The 24085-nt window shown below is 34.6% G+C and overlaps 1 protein-coding gene across 2 annotated transcripts in view; it reads right to left on the reverse strand.

Annotated features, from left to right (window-relative positions):
- Window positions 1-11125: 11125 nt before the first annotated feature.
- The window catches only part of HST (homogentisate prenyltransferase), a 307427-nt gene continuing 294467 nt past the window's right edge, over window positions 11126-24085 (reverse strand). For both annotated transcript variants that reach the window (XM_089412784.1, XM_089412783.1), the window contains one exon: window positions 11126-11427. In XM_089412784.1, coding sequence (XP_089268910.1) covers window positions 11353-11427 — 75 coding nt within the window. In that variant the 3' untranslated portion in view covers window positions 11126-11352. The remainder of the gene's footprint in view (window positions 11428-24085) is intronic.

Raw genomic sequence — 24085 nt, forward strand, 5'->3', positions numbered from 1 at the left:
CTCAAAGAAGGGCCTTCTGGGTGAAACGGGTAAAGTTCAGATGGTCATTTACATGGAGGCGCAACAACCACACTGTGGTTTTTTCATTCCCCGGATAAGTTTTTACATCAGTGATTCTCGATCTATTTTTCCTTTTTATAAAAACTGCAAATTCCATACTTGTATGTGTAGATAACTGGAATGTGAATATGGATGCTATATTTTTCTATTTTTTTGATAGTTCTGATGATGATTTAGATGAAACAAACATTTCTTGGATGATCTTTTTGCTTAAGCTTCGCTTCTTTTCTTAAGCAACAGGCTTATATTTGGGTTTTTGGCAGTTTTGAAGGGTTTGACTGTTTCAAGCTATTTGGTAATCTGGAATGCTACAGTGTACATTCTGGAAGACAATTGATGTATATGATCCATCAGTTTTTTATTATCTAATATACAGCGTTTTTCATGCAGGAAAAAAAAATAAAATAAAAAATAAAATAAAATAAAATAAAAATAAAAAATAAAAAAAAAAAATAAAAAATTAAATTAAATTAAATTAAAAAAAAAAAAAAAAATTGCAAATATGCCACGAGTGAATGAAAATCTTGCCCTAACCAACCATATCTCCAACCATCAAGGCACTTAAACAGGGTTTCCTATCTTCCACCGATTGTAAAGGAGGAGATATATCAGTCTACTAGATATTTTATTGTCACGAACAACAAATTAAAGATATATCAAATAGCGGCCATTATTTCTAATTTGGATGAATGGAAATAGATGTCTGTTGATCTCATGGGTTTCATTGCTTTGTTGATTATGGTTTCAACCCAAATTAAAAGGAAAGGATGTTTTGTTTTCTCCCACCCCGGCTAACTCTCCGACTTCTTCTCCAACTAATTCAATTGGCAGTGACTTGGACTTCTTGCTTTCAAAGAAGTCGCTGGAATTGAAAGCTCTTACTATCCATAAACCTGGATCAAAGGCCCCTCCCTTCATTAGTCCCGACTCTGCCAGCAACATCACTGTAAGGAGGAAAAATGGAAGGGGCAGTAGACACTTTCGTGGTAGGGGGGAAGGTGCTGGCAGGGGTATCCGTAACTTATCGCTTACTGATGTTCCTATTGTTGATATGACTGACGAGAGGCCTCTTAGAGCAAGCTGGGCCGAGAAGCTTCCTAAATGAATTTTATGTTATCTATGAACATTAGGGGGTTGGGGGCGGGGAAATTTTTTTTGGAGTTAAGAGATCTTTTCACCTCTGTTAGTCCAAAGATTATCTTGATTCAGGAATCTATGCATTCAGCTTCTGTTTCCATTTCTTATTTTAGAAAAATGTTCCCTTCTTGGTATATATCGGCTGTTGATGCTAACAGACTCTCCGGTGGTTTAGTTGTCCTTTGGGATCCGGTTTGGATCATGGCAAAAACTTACAGGTGCATGGCAGGAATTTTGATTTCGGCTCAGATCCGGGGTCAAAATGTCTCCATAAATATTTTAAATGTTTATGCTCCTTACAGGAATAGAGAGCCTTTCTGGGAGAAGCTTTTTGATTCTGAGATTCTTGACATTGAAAATCTATTGATTGCAGGGGACCTCAATTTTACTCTAAATATGGATGAAATTTGGGGTTCGAAACAGAGAAAGGACCCATTGGCGGAAAAGCTTAAAAACGAGCTGCTGTGTAGAAATTTTGTGGATATCATCCCGGCTCAGATGTTTCCGACGTGGGAAAATGGAAGGTCTGGAGAGGCCTACGTCGCGAAATGCCTTGATCGTTTTATCCTTCATGTTAGTTTGATTGACAAGATGGGCATGCCCTGCTCATCTATTGAAAGGGTGTTTATTTCCGATCATCGTCCGATTGTATTGGGATGGAAGGAAAAAGGTTTTAGAAAGGGTTATTCCTTCAAATTCAATAGGACCTTCTTGGAGGATCCGGCTTTCAATGCTCTCATAAATAATCTCTGGTGTGAATGGCTGCCTTCTAATCCTCGCTTTTTGATTATGTCTTTCAGAGAAAAAATGGACATAATTAGAAAGGTGGTTAAAGATTGGCAATTCAAGAAGAGACAATCTAACAGGTTGATGTTACGGAAAATCCAAAAAGTAATAGATGATGCTTCGGATGCCATGGCATAGAATAGCATATCTTTTCAGCAGCGATGCCGCATAAATGAGTTACAAAGAAAGAAAACCAAGATATTAGAACAAGAAGAATTATCTTGGAGGCTGAAGAGTAGGGTCATGTGGTTGAGAGAAGGAGACAAAAACACAAAGTTTTTTCATAGATTTGCGAATGCAAGAAGGGAGCGAAATTCTATTTGGAAAATCAGTGATGGAAAGGGGGGTTTCTTGTATTCTCAAGAGGAAATCTCAAGGGAGGCTATGAGGTTTTTTGAAAATCAATATAAGAGAACAGAAGACAGGTCTTTTCGGGATATCCTGTGGGGAATTGAGTTGTATCCTAGGATGTTCAACGACGACATTAATGATCAGATCTTTCAACCTGTTTCTGAGGAGGAATTGCTGAGGACTTTAAAGATCTTTAAAAAGGACAAATGTCCTGGACCGGATGGGTGGTCAATAGAATTCTTTTGTCATTTTTTTGACATTATCAAATCTGACTTGCTTAAAATGGTGGAAGAATCCAGAATGTCGGGCTGCATTAATCAGAAGACAACATCCACCTATATTGCCCTCATTCCTAAAAAAGAAAATGCCTCCTCATTCTCAGATTTCCGTCCTATTTCTCTATGCAACATATCATATAAAATTATATCTAAAATTATAGCTGACAGGATCAAAGGAACATTGTCTCTTCACTTATCAAAGAATCAACATGCTTTCTTGCAAGGGAGGAACATCTTAGATGCGGTTGCTACAACTCAAGAAGGTCTTTTTGCCATTCGGGAGAAAAAATGTGATGTTGTCATCCTGAAAATCGATCTTTGCAAAGCCTACGACTGCATGGATTGGGCTTTTATTAGATGTTTATTAGCAAAGGTGGGTTTAAGAGCAAACATGATCAACTGGATCATGGCTTGTGTTGAACAAGTAAATTATGTTGTCATTGTCAATGGAATGCCTACGGCCTTCTTCCTTGCATCTCGTGGCCTCCGACAGGGATGTCCTCTGTCTCCTCTTTTATTCATATTGGCCATGAATTCTCTTAGTCTGCACATAAACAAGGCGGTTGAGGAAAACAGGTGCTCCCCGTTGAAATTATGCCGGAACATCTCTATCTCCCACAATCTGTTTGTCGATGATGTTATTTTGTTCGGCATTTTTTGCAGACTCACTTGGTTGTGCTACTATGATATACTCCACAATTTTCAAAAGGCATCGGGATTACAAGTAAATAGTTCAAAGTTCGTAATATATCACAGTGATATTAATCAGGAAGACCTGGCATGGTTGTCGGTTTTGTTTGGTTATGAAGTGCAATCCATTAGCTTGGGTATCAAATACCTGGGTTTCATGTTAAAGACTCATTGTTACTCTAGATCTGATTGGCTGTGGATTCCCGAGCGATATTTCAAGAAGATTTCGTCGTGGGAATTCAGATGTCTTTCATTGGCTGGGCGAGTTGTTTTGGCGCAATCGGTCCTAAATCAGTTGGCTGTGTACTGGGCTCACCTCTTTTACCTTCCTTCGAGTATCATCCAATCTATGAACAGACTCACTGCCAATTTCATTTGGGGTGGTCAGACTGGGCGAAGGAAGTATCATCTCTCGAAGCTCTCTTTTATATCTGCTCCAAAAAGCATTGGTGGTTGGGGTCTATTAGACATGAGGTCTTTTGGAAAGGCCCTGCTCTGCAAGTCATTATGGAGGGGCATATATGATCATGGTATATGGAGTTCTATTATTCAGGAAAAATATCTGGGAAGAAAAGATCTTTCCTTTTGGATCAGAAAAGGATGCATTGGCCCTGCTCATGGATCGCCGATTTGGTTGAGTCTGCGCAAAGTTGAGAAATTGTTCCTGAAGAACCTGATATGGCGGTTTCAATCGGGGGATAGGATTCTGGTTGGAAGAGACTCCTTTCTGTGTGGTAAAGAGGAGATTTGCATACCAGACTTTTTGTTGGATTTTTTGCACAGGAAGGGCATTTTTTTTTGGGATGGTCTGATTAGCAGTTGGCAAGGCCCTTTTCCTATCTGGTGTGAGGCTGAATGTCTGAATATGCCGGTGGATATTGCTTTATCATGGGATCATATTAAATCAAAGCTCAGAAATGGTGGGATTTTTCGAACAACTAAACATGACTACCTCATATGGCGGAACTCTGATGGGGTGGAATCCATCAATGTTCGGGATATATATCGGCTTTTGATTTCTGATAGTCGGCAACAAAGTATCTCTTCTTTCCCAAGCATTTTCTGGAAAACGGGATGCCAGTCTAAAATGGTTTTCTTTTCCTGGCTGACATTTCATAATAAAAATCTTACATGGGAGAATTTAAAAAAGCGTGGTTGGCTGGGTCCAGGTTTATGTCCCTTATGCAGTTCTGCGGAGGAGGACAACTCTCACCTTTTTTTACTCTGTAAGGAATCTCAGCATATTTGGTTGCTCTTGGAAAAGTTTTATGGGTTTCAGTTCGATCCTCCCTCGTCGATCATGGATGCTTTTATATGGTGTAGTAAGCAAATTGTTTCTTGGAGATCCATTTTTATCATTACACTTTGGTGTATCTGGAGGTGGCGGAATGATTTTATCTTCAAAAATAAAAGATCTTCGTTGCTGGATATTTTCTTCAACATATGTGCGCTTTATGAGGATATTCTGTTACCCTCCCCTATGATAAAGGAGTCTCAGGATATAAAATCTCAAAAGATGCCTTCCTCTCTGCCCAGGGCTTTTTTGGATGGGGCCGAACAGAACGGCATTTGTGGCTGTGGTTTTCATATAGTGACTGATGAAGACAGTTCTTTCTCCATTCATTGGAATGGGGGAAGAGGTACAAACATGATGGCCGAAGCGATGGCTCTCACTGGACTCTTGAGTTTTTGTCTCTTTTTAGATCTCCATGATGTCTCAATATATGGTGACTCACAAGTCTTGGTCAATTTCGTTGCCGGAAAAAACACTATCTCCAAGGCACATCTCGCTGGCTGGCTCGATCGGATCAGGTTTTTATGGACCTCCTTAATTGGTGGCTCTATAAAATACATTCGCAGGGAGCTAAACCAAGAAGTTGATCGTCTCTCAAAAAAAGGCCTTCACGATGATCCGGGTTTGTGGCACTTACAGGTTTCCTCAGATGGCAAATATTTCTTCATACAGGACTTTTTCCCTCCCTACTTCTAGTTTTCAATGCTCATACTTTCTATCTGTTTTTTTCTGCTGCGCTATCTGTTTTCAATTGCAAGGGACTATGATCTATTACGTTATGTGTTTTTGGTTATTGAACAGGTATTTCCACATCACTATGATCTATTTTGGGTATGGCAGTCAGTAGTTTTTCTCTTTATCCTATCGGATGGAGATCTTTTTCACTGATCTAGTTTTTGTATTTTGGTCATTATCCGATATATGCCGATTTTTTTCTATATGCTCAAAATGCTCTATCGGCCATGGCATAATCTGATATATCGGAGATATGTTTTGTTTCTCTCATTGATGAACAGTTGCTATGTCACAACAACATATGTATCCTGGCTGAATGTACCATGCAGACTCTTTTATATCTCTTATATAAATAATATTATGCTTTTTCTGCCCTGGAAAAAATATTTGTTTGCTTCATTCATCAAACACATTGCAAAAGTTTTTATTTTTTTGTTCACCGAGCACACAATTTAATTTCATTCGGAATTCATTGTTTGATGTTTGACATTTGTTATTGGTTGCAAGGTTTTGGTAGAATGCCAAATTTAATCATGCTTATTTGAGCACAACGCTAATCATGGGCTATTCCAGATTCGTAGTATAATTACTTTAAATGATTATTCAATGCACAAATTTTAAAACTAATGTCGTTTTTGGCAGGGGATCGCACTGCAGGAATTTGAAAGGAATCGGCCCAGTCACGTCTTGACAACAAAGAAGGATAATAACCAGAGCAACGCAGAAGATTAGAGAATTTGAAGAATAACCATAAACATCAACCCAGGAACCAGCAGAAAAGGAGGGATTTGCCTTTCAAATCAGGAATGCAGCTGCTAATGCATTCTAATTCTTACCCAAATTTTGTTAAAGCATCCACGATGACCATCCGTGTCAACAAGACTGAGGATCCATCGGACAAATTGCAGGTTGAATGGCGTTGAAAGCAATGCGTTTACCAGTTGTCCAGGCCAACAATTCGCATTAGGCTGATTTGGGCTTGTGAATTAGAAGAGAAGCCCACATTGAAAATAGTTGAAATACCAATCAACGTCAAACAAGGGAAAAAAAACAATTCCCCAATTTTAATCCTGTCAGCTGCATAATTTTGGGAAATTGTTGTATACAAAGTGGCCAAGAAGGATTATAAAAGGAGGGAGAGCACAGTTGTCCATGGGAGAATTTGAATCCAGGAAGAGAGGAGACTCAGAAAATGTTGCAGAGTATATTTTATTTTCACGTATTATTGTAGAGAGTGGAGTGTTATTTTGTTGACAATTTAGATCTCCAATTTTGAAAAGAAGTTTTTGGTACTATTTCCAAAATACTTTTGAAGGAGTTAGAGATTTGAAAACTGAATGTACATGGCAATTGGATTTTATTGCAAGCTTCCTCTTGCTTGCATTTTTGTAAGAATTTCTGAATTTGTATACTTTTAGTGCTTAAGCCAGTTCTTGGTTAAATATTGTATTAATAGTATATTAATAATCAATTGAAGCATTATTGTTTGGTTGATTGTTTTATGCTTATTGTTGTTTTGCTGAATCTATTTTTTGCAGGGTTAGCAGGATTTATTCGGAAACTAGTTCTTGGAAACTAATTTGTGGCAATAAATAATTATTTATTTGTTGCTTGCAGATTTATTTTGTTAAATCTTATGTTTTGTAGGGAGAACTATTTCCCTTACACCACATAAAACTTCAAAAAGAACTCATATTTAAATTGGATTAAAGCATACATGGAAAAAAAAAAATAGTAACTAATTATTCAAACTATGTTTCTGCATAATTGACTAAATAACTTATAGATCATTGAACTATTTTAATGATATATAGGTTTATCTTGGTTTTAAATCCAATTCCAGTTCTTCCTCTTCTCTTTAAGATAATTGGCTCTTGAGCAGGAGAAAAGGTATCTTTCTTCTATTCAAGGTGGGTTTTGTTTTTTTTTGCATCTTAAGAATTGTTTTGCATCTACATTTTTAGCTTTTCATCAAGTTCTCTCTTAATGAGGCAAACTCATTTGGTGTGGTTTTAATCAAGCCTTGAAATTGACCGAACCTTTATGTTGATATAGTTCTTTCATTTTCATTATTAAAAGATCAATATAAAGGAACTGTAATTTTTGAATATTATATGTATATAAGTTTGTCCATTTTTATTTTGTTTAATCTAGATTCTTTATAGAGTTTAATTCCTTTTCTTTGTAATATTTGAATTTAGAATTAACTTTAATATTAACTTTGACAATTAGTTAGAATATATATTTTCTTTTATTTTAAACGTTATAATGTTGTAGACCTAACTTAAGAGAATTAAGAATTATTTTATGTTAATCTAGAAACTATATCTAACTAGATAGACTATAATAGCTAGATTTAACTTTGCAAGAATATTAACATCACCTTAGGACTAACCTTTTAAACATATTAATAATAAAGTAGATAACATAGTAATATATATGTGAGTTATATTTGACATTTAATTAATATTTTATCATAGTTTATATTAATATCAACTCATCATTAGGTTATATTAAGATCAACTCATCATTAGATATATACATATTAGTCAACACTAATATAAATTTGTATATGATAAAATAATATAGACATAATGTAGGAGATCTATATTAATTTAGATTAATGACTAATATAAAATTAGTATTAAGCTAACATTAATACACATTAATATAGTTGTACATTAATACTAAGATTTAGTGTTAACTTGACATAGTAACACATAGGATTAACAATAAAGTATTACATAGCTTAACATAATATGGCGTGGATAGAATAATTCTTAGTTTAGGCTAAGATAACCTTTAGGTTAGTCTTAAGTGACAGGGTAACTAGATCCATAACCAGTCGAGACCACCAGCTTCAACATAAAAAGTCTAATTGGGGCCTTGACTAAGTGGTCTCCCCAAATGTTGATGGAGGACATGTTTTCCCATCAACAATGCCCAAATAAAAATACAATTAACCTAAAAGAAGTAATATAATCCTCTTTGAGAGGGAAACCTCATGTTACAAGATATCAAATGCACAATATAAAATTATAATTAAGATGAGGCATTAATGTATATATAGGATATCTAGATGGTTAGAAGGAAAAAATAATCTTACAAAAACTATAATTAATATAATGATAATTGATTAGGGATAGGGATTAAGGGCTTAACACATTTATAACAACTCTTGATTGTCTTTGTTGATCTTTTTTCTCTTTTTTTCTTTTGATCCCTTTATAGACTCTAAAAATTTTGTATGGTTCCCATCTAACCTAAATGGATCCCAAATATTAAAACAAATCAAATGTTTTTTAATAATGTGCATAGTTGACCGCATACTTGTTAGAGCATGAACTTTAATGCAAAACATCATAGGCTCCAGTCACAATTTTCAAATAAATTGCATTCTTTATATTTAAATTAGAGCGTAGGTTCTTCACATAAGAGCACACAAAACTAGTCATGTCTTTTTTCCGTCATCGGTGCATCACCATATATCAAAGCCATAACATCACCTTAATAACCATATCTAGGTACTTCTAGGGTGCATGTTATTCCCCTTATTGGGCACATTTGGATACTTAGTAATCACTTAGTGTGATTTTACCCTACAACCACCACTAGTTTACATATTATTTTCACAATGCATCTAAAAATTATGGGGAAGATACAACATATCATCCAAATACCACTTGTTTGATCACCCATTCATTATTTCATATTAACTTCCTTTAATACAATTTTAAGAATGGTATTTCATGTTCATTTATAAAGAAAAAATTTCATAGTATATACGTGCTTTTGAAAAGAAAAAAAATCAATAGGATTTTATCATCTATTAACTTCATGATTCTCAAGATTCAAACATATAACTTAGACTAAGTAGGTACTTCTAATACATTAACATATTCTAATCTAACTTAGTACTTATTAATACATCAACAATATGTTCAAACCATGTTTTAACTCTAATATATGAAAATAAGTCCTAGTGATCTTAGATTAGTACCTTATCACATTAGTTCTCATCTCAAGAGTCCAAGTGATTGGTGAGCTTGATTATGGTGTATATGTAAGAAAGAAGACACCATACTAATTTAACCCTAACCACACCAATATTAATGAATAGCTTATTCAAATCCACATAATGAGGATTTTACTTTGTATTTTTTTAACAAATACCAAATTAGATTTTTATTGTTCTTACTTCTATTTTAAATATTATCATTATTGTTTGTTGGCCTTTGTCTATTACAAATGATAGAGGACATTCTCGATTTTATCACTTATCTTCATTAAAGAACAATTTTATCACTTATCTTCATTAAAGAATACGTTGGAAGATGATAGCATGAGCATGACCTAGTAGTTTTCAAACACTAAACATTTTGAATTTTCTTTTATGAATAATGTTATACTTATCTATACTTACTTTTCATTGAAATAACTTCGAGATTACTTTCTAACCAAGATGTTCATGAGTTAACACAATCCCAATATAAAAATAATTAAGAAATTTGTGATGCGCAAAATACATATATTTAGCTAATTACTAACTTTGACAATCAAGTTTTGATGTTGTATAATCGGCCATAACTTTTTTCTCAATTTTCCTTATTGTAAGGTAAAACAAATTATTATATTTAATGTAATAACTTACATTAAAAAGATATATAAAATAATACCATCCTTAAATTAATTTCATTGAAATAACTTTGAGTTTACTTTCTAACCGAGATGTTCATGAGTTAACACAATCCCAATATAAAAATAATTAAGAAATTTATGATGCGCAAAATACATATATTTAGCTAATTACTAACTTTGACAATCAAGTTTTGATGTTGTATAATCCGCCATTACTTTTTTCTCAATTTTCCTTATTGTAAGATAAACAAATTATTATATTTAATGTAATAACTTACATTAAAAAGATATATAAATTAATACCCTCCTTAAATTAATTTCATTGAAATTACTTTTTTCTCAATTTTCCTTATTGTAAGGTAAACAAATTATTATATTTAATGTAATAACTTACATTAAAAAGATATATAAAATAATACCCTCCTTAAATTAATTTCATTGAAATAACTTCGAGATTACTTTCTAACCGAGATGTTCATGAGTTAACACAATCCCAATATAAAAATAATTAAGAAATTTGTGATGCGCAAAATACATATATTTAGCTAATTACTAACTTTGACAATCAAGTTTTGATGTTGTATAATCCACCATAACTTTTTTCTCAATTTTCCTTATTGTAAGGTAAAACAAATTATTATATTTAATGTAATAACTTACATTAAAAAGATATATAAAATAATACCATCCTTAAATTAATTGGAAAATTTATTTATAATTAAATTATTTTTTTTGTAAGCTTAGGTAGGACCCTCTCATTTTCGAGTTTTTACATGTCCGTTATTCACCCCATTTCCGGGGAGGGTAGCACAAGAATCGGTGAGACTTCATTTCTACATCCATTGCCACTTGAGCTACCCCATGCGGACATTTATAACTAAATTTTAATCATCATTAAAATAACATATTTAAAATGTATAATATTAAATATATTTATTATAATAAATTACTTTAAAAAACCATTACATATCAATATATTATAAATATTATTTAATCCCATGCATATATATATATGCCAAGTAAATATAGAAGTTAACACAATATTATGAAAATGCAAAAGTTTATGTTTAAAATGGTAATGTTAAGTGAATTTATTCTAAAAGATTATTTTTAAGGAGATGGAATGGCAGCGTGGTATATATTTTAACTAATTGGATGTGGATTTATATGTATATTAATAGAATAGCAAATGTATACCAAGAGAATACAATATCGTCAAAATGCCACTTCAATTAAACTTTCTGTTCATTTTTAAAATGAAAATTCCACTTACTCATATTGATAAGCATGAACACTAAAATATAAATTTTGTTTTACATATTTATTTCCAGACTTTAATTATTACACTGAAAAAAAAAAACACATATAAACATGATGTGTTGGCTAAAGAAAAGGAAACATCAAATACTCTGTATAGAAAAGATTCCAAATAAATCGATAATATTTTGCAATGGCTTCCTGTACACAGTAATACCAAAAATTAAGTCAAAATAAAACAAGCCAATTTTAGAAGAAGATCATTCAACCAAACTGATTAATACATGAAATACAAATAACAAAATTACCTACAAACAACAGAAACATGAATGTACTCAAAACTAGAACAAAATAATTTACAATATTCCTATACATGGAAAGGCAATATCTACCTAATGTTACACTTGGCAGTAATATGCAATACTAAAAATTATCAAATCCTTGTAATTAGGATTCAGCATGCTTCTTCCATGACAAATAATTATCGACTTGCACAAAAAGCATAGTATTTTGTATGACATTTTTTATATAGGTAATTTTTCAGTTGATTTACATAACATAATGACATTTTATTCAAGTTCTCATGTTTTATACTATAAAATGTGCTGATGATGAATCACAATAGAAGGTTCAAAAGATTATTACAAAATCATATGTGATTAATCTGAAAAAGCTTTTTTCTGATCATTATGAATCACAAAAATCTGACTTAAGAAATAAAATTATTGTTGGAATATTATCTTGCACAAGCATCAAAATCTCAGTAAACAAATCAAATTTAGGATTTGTATTATTGATGGTATGGTTGTTCATGAAACAATGAGATTATGGCTGAGACATAGAGGAAGGCACCAAACTTGGGTTGTAGAAGGTTGATGGTTCCCAAGGCAACTTGACAGGCACATGGTTATCGGATACACAAACAAATGTTGTAGATTTCCAAATGGTCCATTGTAGTGGCAAGCTTGATGGGATTCACAAACCCTCTGTGCAATGTGTTATAATACTGCAACAAATTGATGAAAGCTCCCCCTTGCACCACATAATAATCATGGGAACAAGGTGGAAAGGTATCAATGCTTCTGTGAAAATATGTGGATGCGTCTAAAGACTAGAAAGAGTTGCATTTGGTATTTGGTGCAGCACTGCTCCATATGGGCTTATACGATATAAGTATTTTGGGCAATAAGGAAATTAAGCAGCAAGTGCAAATCCTACTAGAGAATGGTGTTATTAGACCTAATACATAACACTCCAAAAAGGCAAAACATCCACCCTATGGATGATGGTGGTGTCGAAAAAGACAAAACATGGTGGATGTGCGTGAACTTTTCTTCTTGAAACAAAATTCCAATGCAAAACTAATACTCATTGCTATGGATTGATAATTTGATAAACCAATTGTAGGGAACCATTTTGGAACTCTCCCTAGTTTGTCATCCCTTCCACACTTAACTTGTCTCGGTAGCCATCGTTGATGTTCTCTCTGCCAGATGATGATCACTATCACATTGAAAGTAGAACTCATAGATTGCTCATAACTACAAACTTCCATAGAAAGAAAACCATTGAACGGATAGAATGATCACAGCTACAAACTTCCTTATCCCAAAATAGGATGAGACTGATAGAATGATTTCAGCTACAAACTTGCTTACTCTAAAATAGGATGCCTATCTCTTTTGAACAACTATTCATCCTAGTTTGATCGTTAAAATAAGAGTTATCAACAACTCATTTTTGAACACCATAGCATCTACTACTACATCAACCAAAACCACACATAACACCTCTGTTTTGTCATTCGATATTCAAATTTACACGCTCATTGACAACCGTTGGAGACCTAACTTCTCTGGAACAACTAATAATTTGAGTATCGTATTTGTCTGTGTTTTGTTGCTTATCGTCATTATGCTATCTAGTGGATGACTCCAATTCATTTGTCAATGAGCCTACAAATTTATCTTTTCCACTGGGCCAACTTCGTTCGCTAATATCATTCCTGCGCATACATGAGTTTAGTTGTTGTATCACTTGTAACTTGCTTTTGTCGCCTGGCCTTCAATGTCACCTAATCTCTGTCATTCTAATCCGAAACACTGTAATGTTGCACAACCGTTATTTGATGCTCCATGAACAATGCTCATTATAACTTATTGCCGCATCAACATTCGCTACAAATCTCTTGTTGGCATACTGACCACCGTTGCAAGCCTTTCTTCTTGTCAATTTTCTTCGGATTGATCATTTTTAAATCCTGTAAGGTTATAATTTTAACTTTTCTAAACTTTTAGTATTCCTTTTATTTAATTGACCCCTAGTAAGATCTTAGCTGCTGATCGTTAGGAATTTTTGGAAATTGTATAGTAGCATCATCTATGTGCAATCATGGTTTCTAGGCAATGGTATTGTTTTCTATGCCTTACATCTTCTCCTTAAGTTGTAGTTATTGCTTACTGCACTTTTCTCTTACCCTCATCTTCATCTAAAGATACTCGATGGGTACATCTTCAGTCTTAGAAAATATAATACTTTTACATAAATATCGACAGAATATAAGACAATATTTTATTAATGCTACAGCAATAATACATTGAAAGGGATCCCAGAATATAATACTTTTACATAAATATTGACAGAATATAAGACTATTTTACTAATGCTACAGCAATAATAAATTGAAATGGATCCCAGATATGCTACTCATAGATCTCTCTCAATTATAGCATCTCATTGTGCATTATTATATCATCCCAATACAGATATGACAGTTAAACTACCACACATTAATTCCATGTTAATCACAGAACTCTAACCCAACATTTAGCATAATGGTGAATCCATGCACATTTGAACACACATATATACATGTGTTTGTGTTGGAATTTAACCTTTATGATAGACTTCCTAAAATGAAAGGTTGTGATTATATGTGTCAGTAGACTACATGGCATGGCGAGGGTAATCTAGCATATCTTTTATTCGATATCATTAAATACATGTGTTTGGTAATATGCCTATGCAAATTATTTGGTTAAAATTATAAACTATTAAGTCAAAATGATAAATTCAAATCTCTTTGAGTTTGATAGAAAGTCAAAAACAAGCCCTCTCAATCATAATGATAACAATATTATGAAAATTATTAAATTCAAATTCATAATATCTTTTTTTAAATGTATTGATACAATATCATTTTTTTTCTGGGGTAAATGGATATTTTCACTAGTCAGAAAAAGTTACATATAGCTTGGATTTCCAAAAGAGGACTAAAATCTAGGATATTCTTGAGACTAGCAAGCTGCTTACCAATAACAAACAATCAGAAACTGACTACAATAATCATGACTATATAGAAAACTCCTTGAAGATTCAAGATTTCAAGGGGGGGAATGCCTCTGACATTGGCATGATTTTCCCTAAGTTGACTAATTGTTCACCGTCTTCTTGGATCAATGTCTTATTGCTCTTGCGGCCTCGTTTTTTGGCTTCTTTGTCTTGCTTGGAGATCACTTTGAAATCCTTTGTTTGAACCCCAAGACCAAATTGTGAAGAACTCGAGCCCAGTTGGTTTCTTTCCTTGTTTCGAAGATAGGCATTGTACAAAATCCTAGCATGATGATCTGGTATGTCCTTCATATCTTTTCCATGCCATTCTTCTGCAAGGGAAATTAGTCATGGGTCATCTAGATCCATATCTTCTGGTAGGGATTTTGCTTTAGCTTCTTCCGTAGGGGAACTAACCATTTCTTGTGGTGATGGATTTTGTTGGTGCTCTTCAAGAGACTTTTACACTAGCTTTGTAGGATTTGATAGAGGGTTATGGGATTTTCCTTCTGTTGATTGCATGCTTGATTGAATGTTGTCTTGCTTTGGAGACTCCTTCAAAGAGGAGAGAAACTCGAACCTATTTCCAGATCTGGGGATCTGGTCAGGATTTGAGGTACCCTGAGGACTCAAATTTCTTCTTCTTTGGGGGACTTTTCCCAAATCATCTTGCTCTTTCTGAGAAGGGTGTTCTTCAAAAAATTCATTGGTATTCATCAGAAAGACCCTAATAGGATGTCCATTTATGATAACGTCTATATCTAAAGGGGACATGTTCATAATCTGGAGATTGCTTCCAAATACTATCCTGATAATAAATATCTATGTAGGTTGGAAGAAGCTAAGAGATATTCATGTAAACACAAATCTGAGCATATGATGTGTACCTCCCACTCTTAATAGCCTCCGATATTTTGACAAAGTTTTTTATGGCATTGTCGATGCCTTCAAAGATTTCCTCCTCCCAATATTCCTTGGAAAAAGAAAAGAGATGAACCCACACCAGAGAAACAAGGGATTTTTCCTCCCTCATATTATACTATTCCTTCCAAAATCACATGAAAAGCCCAGCATTGTTGAAAAAATACGGCCCTCCTTCAAAACCCTTGATTTGTCTTCCAAGTTGGAGAAGATGACTGTGAAGAATCATTTTTCACCTAACTCCAATTCTATTTGACCCTGGAGGTTCCATTTATTTCAGATCCACCTAATCAACAATTTTCAGAGGGCCATAATCCAGCATATATTGGATATATTTTCTAATTTGCTAGATTTAACCTCGTATTTTGGCTCTTGCACTGCTTTTGGAAGACAACGCCCTGGATTTCTAGCTTGGTGTGATGCACCCAATGGAGGTTTCGTTGTGAAACCAAAAACCCCCCTTCACTCAGCTACTCTATGAAAAAGATGTTGAAGATGAGGAAATTGGAGGGGAATGCTAGTAGATCCAAAATCATTATGAATTCTTGAAACAATATAGCTAAAGGAGAGGATAGAACCCCCTCTCGCAGAGCTGAGCATAGACAACTATGTAGAAAAAACCTTAAAATTTGCATAGCAAAGAAAAAAACAGACCTCTCTTTATTTCCATTATTTATATTGTATTCATACAATATCATTATTCGTATTATATGGAAATTGGAGGGGAATGCTAGTAGATCCAAAATCATTATGAATTCTTGAAACAATATAGCTAAAGGAGAGGATAGAACCCCCTCTCGCAGAGCTGAGCATAGACAACTATGTAGAAAAAACCTTAAAATTTGCATAGCAAAGAAAAAAACAGACCTCTCTTTATTTCCATTATTTATATTGTATTCATACAATATCATTATTCGTATTATATTATATTAATACATCGTTTATATATATATATATATATATATATATATATATATATATATATGCTTATAAAAAGGGGAAGTAATATTATCTTATTACTTTTTAATTTTTTGTATTAATTTTTTATCATTATTATTATTATTAACTGTAGTGTTATGCTTTGCTTTTGTTTAGTTGTTATTTAGATGTTTTTAATTTTTTTGTGGTCAATTTTCTATATAAAAAAGAAACCATACACTTGGAACTCTCAAGTTTTTGTTCATTTAAATCAAAATATGTATTCTTATATTTATACAATGGGAGAGAGACATTTTTCCATTATTTTCTATTAATATGAAATTGCTTTAATATATTTTTTTTATTTACATAATTTAAATTCCAATTACTAAATAATGACCATAGACAATAATTATACTAATATCATCTTTCATGCTCATTCTAGAAAATACACCAAGCTTGTTTTTAAATTTAACAAACTTATCATGACAAAAAGATTTGGTGAAAATGTCTGCTTTTGTGTTACAATATTAAAGTTCAACCTCATCATCTTCTACCAGTTATCTAATGAAATGACAATATACAATGATGTGTTTTGTGTACTCATAAGAAATTGGATTCTTCGACATTTTTAGATTCCCTAATTGTCATAACAATTAATTGTTGACCAGGCATCTAATCTCCAAGCATTCTTCTAAGAGAAATTGCCCCCATATACTCTTTTTTGTTGCCTCCCAGTATATTTTCTCAATAGAAGAAAGAGAAACATGTTGTTCTTACTAGCCCATGAAAATGCGCCTATTCCAAAGACTAGATACATAATCAACTATTGATTTCCAATCATCCATTGATCCTTCCCAATATTAATTTGTATAACTAGCGAATTCAAGCGGATCACTATTTACCTTTAACATATCTCATTTTTTTTTGGTTATTATCCAATATTCTACTTCAGGACTCGTGTCACGAACATAGATATGTCATTGATTGCAAAACTAAGCTCTGGCTTAGTGGTTATATGAAAGAAAAGACTTCCACTAGTTGCCTAAAAAATTGACTCATTTTTAATTTTGAGTCAAATTTGGTTGAAAATTTCAACCTTTTTCCATATATGTAGATGAATTTTACCAATCAACCATCTTGTCTTTAATTGTAATTCTTGAAATTTGCATTCTAGTTTTTATTTACCTCAACTCAATCCCGATTTAGGATCATCTTGGAAGAGACTCCATAGACTCACAAACACTATACCTCATACTCTTGTATTAATATGAATTTCCGTCACATAATGATTAGTGAGGTAACCTGATTTTAGTTATCATACGACAAATATGAGTTGACCTCTTCTAAATTAGGAAGAGTAATGCTAAGCATATTCCTTCAAGAATTTTGTAGCATGTGAACCAAAGGCCTTTAAAGTTCACATAGTTTAAACCATCATACATGTTAATATTATTTGGATGTAATCTTATTTCCGAGGTTACGCTTATCTTCCTCTATATGTGATTTCCTTCCCTCAAGATGATTTTGGCATTCTCTAAGCATATTTGGTGAGTAATGTTATGTGTGTTTCACCAGGATCAATTGTTTGATTTTATCATGTCTTAGGCCCATGCAATGTTCTGCAAACCTCACAAATGGATCTACCTATCTCTCTAATGTAAAATCTTACAACATGAACACAGGATAAACTCCTTTATACAATTTGGGTTTTGTTGGATCTTTTGTTGAATCTACCATTTTTCTAATTATCTTCAAGGGGAAGAATGCAACACTTATGTTCCACTTCTTTAGAATCTTAGCAAGTTATTTTATTGTCCCTTGGATATAGGGTAGACAGGTTTGAGTATCTCTTTCTTCTTCATGCTGTCATGTATGAAGCTCTCTTCTTGCTTTAAAAACAACTCTCAAAATCCTTCCCTTCATACCCATTTCTTCTTAATACTTTCAAAAAATGATTCCATTCATGTTTAGTATGCTCTTCATTAGATCGCTTTAGTCAAGAATGTATTTATTAGACCATGTTTTTGTGCTAAGAAGTGATGCAAGTTTGTGTATGAGTACCCACTGGTATGGGTCTTCTTTTTGTATACTTGTTGCATCATAGAACCATCATCGTTTTCAGTGAGTAGCATCCAAAAAGGGTATACTTCTCTCATCTTCTATTTCCATTGTGAATTTGATCCTCTCCTTCTGGTTGTTTAAGTGTTTGAAGAACTCTTCTAAACTCTCCCATTCATGAAGCCAAATTATATCAGTATTGTCTACATACAGCTTCGACAATTTATGTTTCAGGAGAGGATTCTAAGACACATATTTCAAAGTTTTCCATGTCCAAATGGGCAATAATAGGTGAAAGGGGTGAGCCCATAGTGATACTTTCAATATACTCATAAAAAGTTCCTAGAAAAATGAAATAGGTGGATTTCAACAAAAATAACTTACTAGTTTTACAATTTCTTCATTCGTTATATTCCTGATAATGTTAAAAATATCTTGGATTGGAATTTTAGTGAACAAAGATACCAAATCAAAACTCACTAGGATGTCTTCGTCCTCGACATTTTGATCTTTTATTAATATAATGTAGAGTCTGTGACAAATGAATTGGTTTGTCCAACAAGAATCTTGAGTTTGTTGGCTAATAGTTTGGCTAGCTTATATGTTGTTGATCCAATGATATTTATTATTGGCCTAAGAGGAATAATTTATTCGTGATGCAATACATATATGCATGGGATTATCAGATATTTTGGTATCAACTTGTTCTTTACATCAACTTCCCAAGGTGCATTCCTGATTGCTTGAGTTAACTCTTATAATTTTGTTGCTTGAACCATTTGTAAGTATTCTATAGCTACCATTTTTTGTTAGGTCCAACATTTTCTGATTGTAGTCTCTATTGTTCATAACTATTGTAGCCTTCAGAATTTTAATGTCAATATTCTTTCTAAGATACTTTAGGGCGACTTCTTTTCTAGTGATGTTTCTTTTTGGAACATTTACCCTTCTCAATAGCATGGCACATTCTTGTTTGTGAGCCCAAAACACTTATTAGTGTGCCAAACTTTTAAACCTAAAAAGTAGTGTAGAGTGCCTAGATCTATCATGTCAAAATAAAAAAATAAGTCATATTTTACCTTGATTATTATTCCAACCTCATTACTGTGATGATGATGTCATCTACATATATCATCAATATTAACACATCACAATCCTCACTTTCGAACATGGAGATTGGAATAAAAATAACTTCTAAATCCATTATCCTAAAAATGTTTCCCAATTTTGATATACCAAGTTCATGGTACAAGTTGGAGACCATAAAGAGCCTTAACCAATTTGCATACCTCATGTTCCTTTCTAGGAACAAAAAAACCTTGAGGGTTGATACATATAAACCTCTTCCTCCAAATGACCATTAAGGCACACTTAACGTCCATTTGAGAATTAATCCAACCAAAATGAGAAATAAGGGCCAAATCTACCATGATTGTAACTATCTTGATAGTGGGAAAAAAATGTCTCCTTTCAATTGATCTCCAGCAACCACCTGATAGCTTTGATGTGCGACCATCATCCGTTACCTGAGCCAACCATTGTGTCCCCTCGCTCATATGTCATGATCGTATGTTTGAAGGTGGGCCATCCAACCTCAAATGTATGATTTTTATTATGTAATTGGATGTTTATGCTTGTTTTTCTTGGGCACACTGTTGATCAATGGTTGTCATTTATGTCAACCCACGCAGCACCAGGGGCTACCCCGATCTTGCAAGGGCATTTTGACTTGTCAACTCATATTATTTTGCTTCAAAGATCTTCTCTATGGATTCTACTCGTCGAGATGTTTCCGTTGATATATGCTCATCGTGGAATTTTCGCTATAAATTTTTCTCTGCAAAGCTTTAGAAGCTGAAATTAAAACCCATTTGAGCCAAAATCTTGATGAACCTCATGACTGAATTTCAGAACTTGGTTCGCTATATTTTCGGAGATACGATCTGAGGAAGTTAGGGATTTTGCAGGCTCCCGAATTTCATGTCAAACAGGTGATGTTGGGAAAATTGTCATAAATTTCTCTCTGAGCATTGGATTCAAATTTCACAAATATTCACAAATAGAGGACGGACTGTAGTTTGTTGAGTAGCATTTCCAGGTCTGAAGGTCGCAATAGTGACACGTGGCACTTCGTACAAGTTTGCTCTACTGAACCAGGCTATAATCAGGTCATCGTGGGAGATTGGGCATAACCCTTTTTTGAAGAATCCAATCTTGATCAAACCTGTGGGGTTGCAAAGAGGACTCAGAGGGCTACCACAGGACGAAATTTCAGACCTTGAAGATCTGAAATTACATAGATACAACAAATTCAATATCGAGCTCCTAGAAGGCAAGAAAAAGCATACATTCAAGGATCACTGTAGTAAGGACCACACATCAACTATCAAGGGTAAGTCTCCTACAGCAAGGTATGTATGATTAAGTGTTTACATTTGAATTTTGAGTATCATCTCTGACATATGTTTTTGCAGGACAACATAAGTATATACAGGGTCTCGGTTATATCTTTATGTCTCTATATGTCACAGTTAGTTTTGATACCACATTTTGGATGTCCTATTCTTGATACTACACATTTCATGCTACACCAAGTCTGCTAAATCCATATGATGTTGTAAGTTCATCTTACTTGTCTTGTCATAGATGATAGAATGGTCCCTGTTGTTGTACTTAGAACTTGGTTCATCACGAGTCTAGGGTCTGTCATCAGTTTCTGTTGTATATATATCTTTAGGTCAGTTTTGGATATAGTCTTGCATCGAGTCCAGGCCTATATCAAGAGTGGGAGTCTTTGTCTACTGCTGCAAAAAGTCAACAACAAAAGTGACAAGAACATTTCAGGTACGCATTGTAATTTTAATTTATATTTATTCATTATTATGCACTTACATGTGTTTTGCAGGCAGAGGTAAGTTGAAGGGTATTTTATTTTGTTTTGGGATTGGTTTCGTCGGGAAAATTTTGCATGTAGGTAGAAGAAGATTCAAGTACAACTTCAAGCAAGAATTCAAGAGCTGAAGTATCAAATCAAAGGAGGCATTGCAGCGGGACATCCTTTGAAGACATGACAACCATCTGCATATTGTGAAGAAGTATCAAGGCCAAGAGTCAACGGGACATCCTTTGAAGACATGACAGCCATCTGCATATTGTGAAGAAGTGTCAAGGCCAAGAGTCATCATTGTAAAGTTGTAAAAGAGTCATTTGTAAAAGTGTCATCATTAAAAGAGTCATTATTGTAAAAGAATCAATCTGCCTAGAGTCAAAAAGGCATTATTGGGAGGTAAAGGAGTCTATGTTGGGATGATGTCATGGTTGGGTTGCAGGTCATAGTGTGATTGGGTGTTCGGCCAAAATCATTGTAAATCATATTGTATCGTGGATCATTGTCCTTGGTATGGGAATCTACACTCTTGTCTCATTTTAGTCATTTTAGGGTGGCAGGGAGGTGCTAGGCAGGTGCATGAAGTCGCCTACAGGTTGGATCCTGTGAACACTTCAGGGTGGTAGGTTGGTCTAGGGTGTTGGGGCATCCATTCAGTTGATTACTGAAGAAACCAGGGTGTTGGGGCGTCCTTCCAGTGGGAGCTAGAGAAGAATGCTTTTCTAGAATTCTAGGAAGTTGTTACTTTCATTTCAGTTGGGATTGAAGATTAAAGAATTTATTAGAAAAGTGTTCGGTGGTTTTTGACCCGGAGGGCGTTTTCCACCTAAAATTCTTGTGCCTACTGTGTTCTTTTATTTAGTGTTATTACTGCATAAACATTAATAATAATTGAAGATTAACTAATGCTCTAAAAAGGTTTAAAAGTGCTAATTGACAAGGAATACTGATTCACCCCCACTCTCAGTATTTCCAACACACACTTGGGTATGGATTATTGGGCAACTTGGACGCAGGAAGGGCTTTGAATGTACTCTTGTTTACTTACCTCAACTGGGGGGTAATCCTGTATCCTAGTCCCATGTGATCTCCTCTGTTGGCTATTAGCTTTAGGAGTGGCACTACATGGGAAACCTTGATGTTGGTTGTGTGGTCCCGCTCCCCGATACCATATATCTCACTCCCCTTCGCTCATTACAAGCCCTTTTCACATATTTCCTATCTAGGACAACATTTGTCCATTGGGTCCACAAGGTGTTAGCCTCCCCTTCCCCTTGTCCACATCTTGGGTTGGGCTTGGAATGATGCCCCGGAAGTTGATCAAGCTAAAAAGAAAGATAAAAGCATAATATGGCCACATAAAACAGGAAATGTACCACAAAATGTAAAAGATGGTTGGGACAATAAAATTTAGCACATGGGCAAAAGACAAACATGAGCACTGCCCCCTATCATTATGGCCATCACCCTAGTTCCTAGGACCCCTATGAGTACCCATTTCATCACTAAGGAACACATGAATATCCCAACCCCTAGTGGGCGATGAACTACCTGACCTTAAGGGGCTAATAACTGCTATATCTTACAAGTTGATTTGGGGTAGCATCGGATGTGATTTAGCCATGAAAATTGGCGAAGAGGCTAAAGCACATGAGATCTCCAAGATCCAGAAATGGTTTAGGCAAATTCTACCCGGTTAAGGAGATATTAAAATAATTAATATTTTAATGGAGTTCCTAAGTCTAAACTTAGGAAAAATAAAATATTAATGGGTATTAATATAAAACTGGGTTAGAAGGTTCTAAAGGACATGGATCAAGCCAAATCTAATCTTAGTCATTGATTAGAGATGTAATCTCAGTCATTGAAGGACCAACAGGAAAAGTATAAGAGGAGGCTTGACGGTCAGTTGGAGAACACACCAGAGTGATCAGTCATTCGATTTTCTAGAGTGGGATTTGCTAAACGAAATCGAACCATCAGTTGCAGCAAGGGGCAGTGAGTACGAGACAGAGAGGCAGAGACAGTGTCGAGAGACCAGCGCAGACGCAGAGAGAGGCAGACACTGAGCCAAAGGGAGCCACACAGAGGCAGAAGGGACTGCAGAGAGGCCAAAAGGACCTGCGTCATCCACGCAGAGGCTGCAAGAGTGACGCAGAGGGCCGTAGAGGCTGCGCAAAGCCTTAGAGGGCTGACACAGTGAGTTTCGAGCTGACGCAGAGGCCAAGAGGGCTGATGCTGAGCTTCAGATTGTGCTGGAGAGGGTTTCGTGGGGCAGACTTTCCGAATATCTGCTTCCAAATAGAGAGGTATTACTGCCAGATTATTTTCTCTGTCAGGTGAGCCAGTTTGGCACCCAGTTGTACTCAGAAAGACTGCATAATAAAATAACCCTCAGAATTGTTGCACCGGTTTTCCCAAGTTGGGTTTTTCTGGGGACGAGTTGTCCAAAAATAACGATGTCACTTGTGTGTTTGCTATTTCTTTCAGTTGTTGATTTATAGATGGTTGAGACTGTATTGTGTTTATTTCGATATTTATATGTTTAAATAGCTTGTTCGTAATTAACAAGTAGGAGAAATAAACCAGAAGAATACTGATTAAATTTCTAACAACTAGACTTAGAAATTTCAACATGGTATTAGATCATGGTTGCAGATCACAGGAGAGCTGAAGGCATCAGCTGAAGCAAAGCATTTGCAGCAAAATCAACTATCCCGAGTGATAGAAGCTGATCCTTGC

The sequence above is a fragment of the Pinus tabuliformis genome, chromosome 3_1, assembly GCF_031772625.1.
Source record: "Pinus tabuliformis cultivar Carrire ecotype Pingquan chromosome 3_1, CPIR1, whole genome shotgun sequence".
NCBI classification, from domain to species: domain Eukaryota; kingdom Viridiplantae; phylum Streptophyta; class Pinopsida; order Pinales; family Pinaceae; genus Pinus; species Pinus tabuliformis.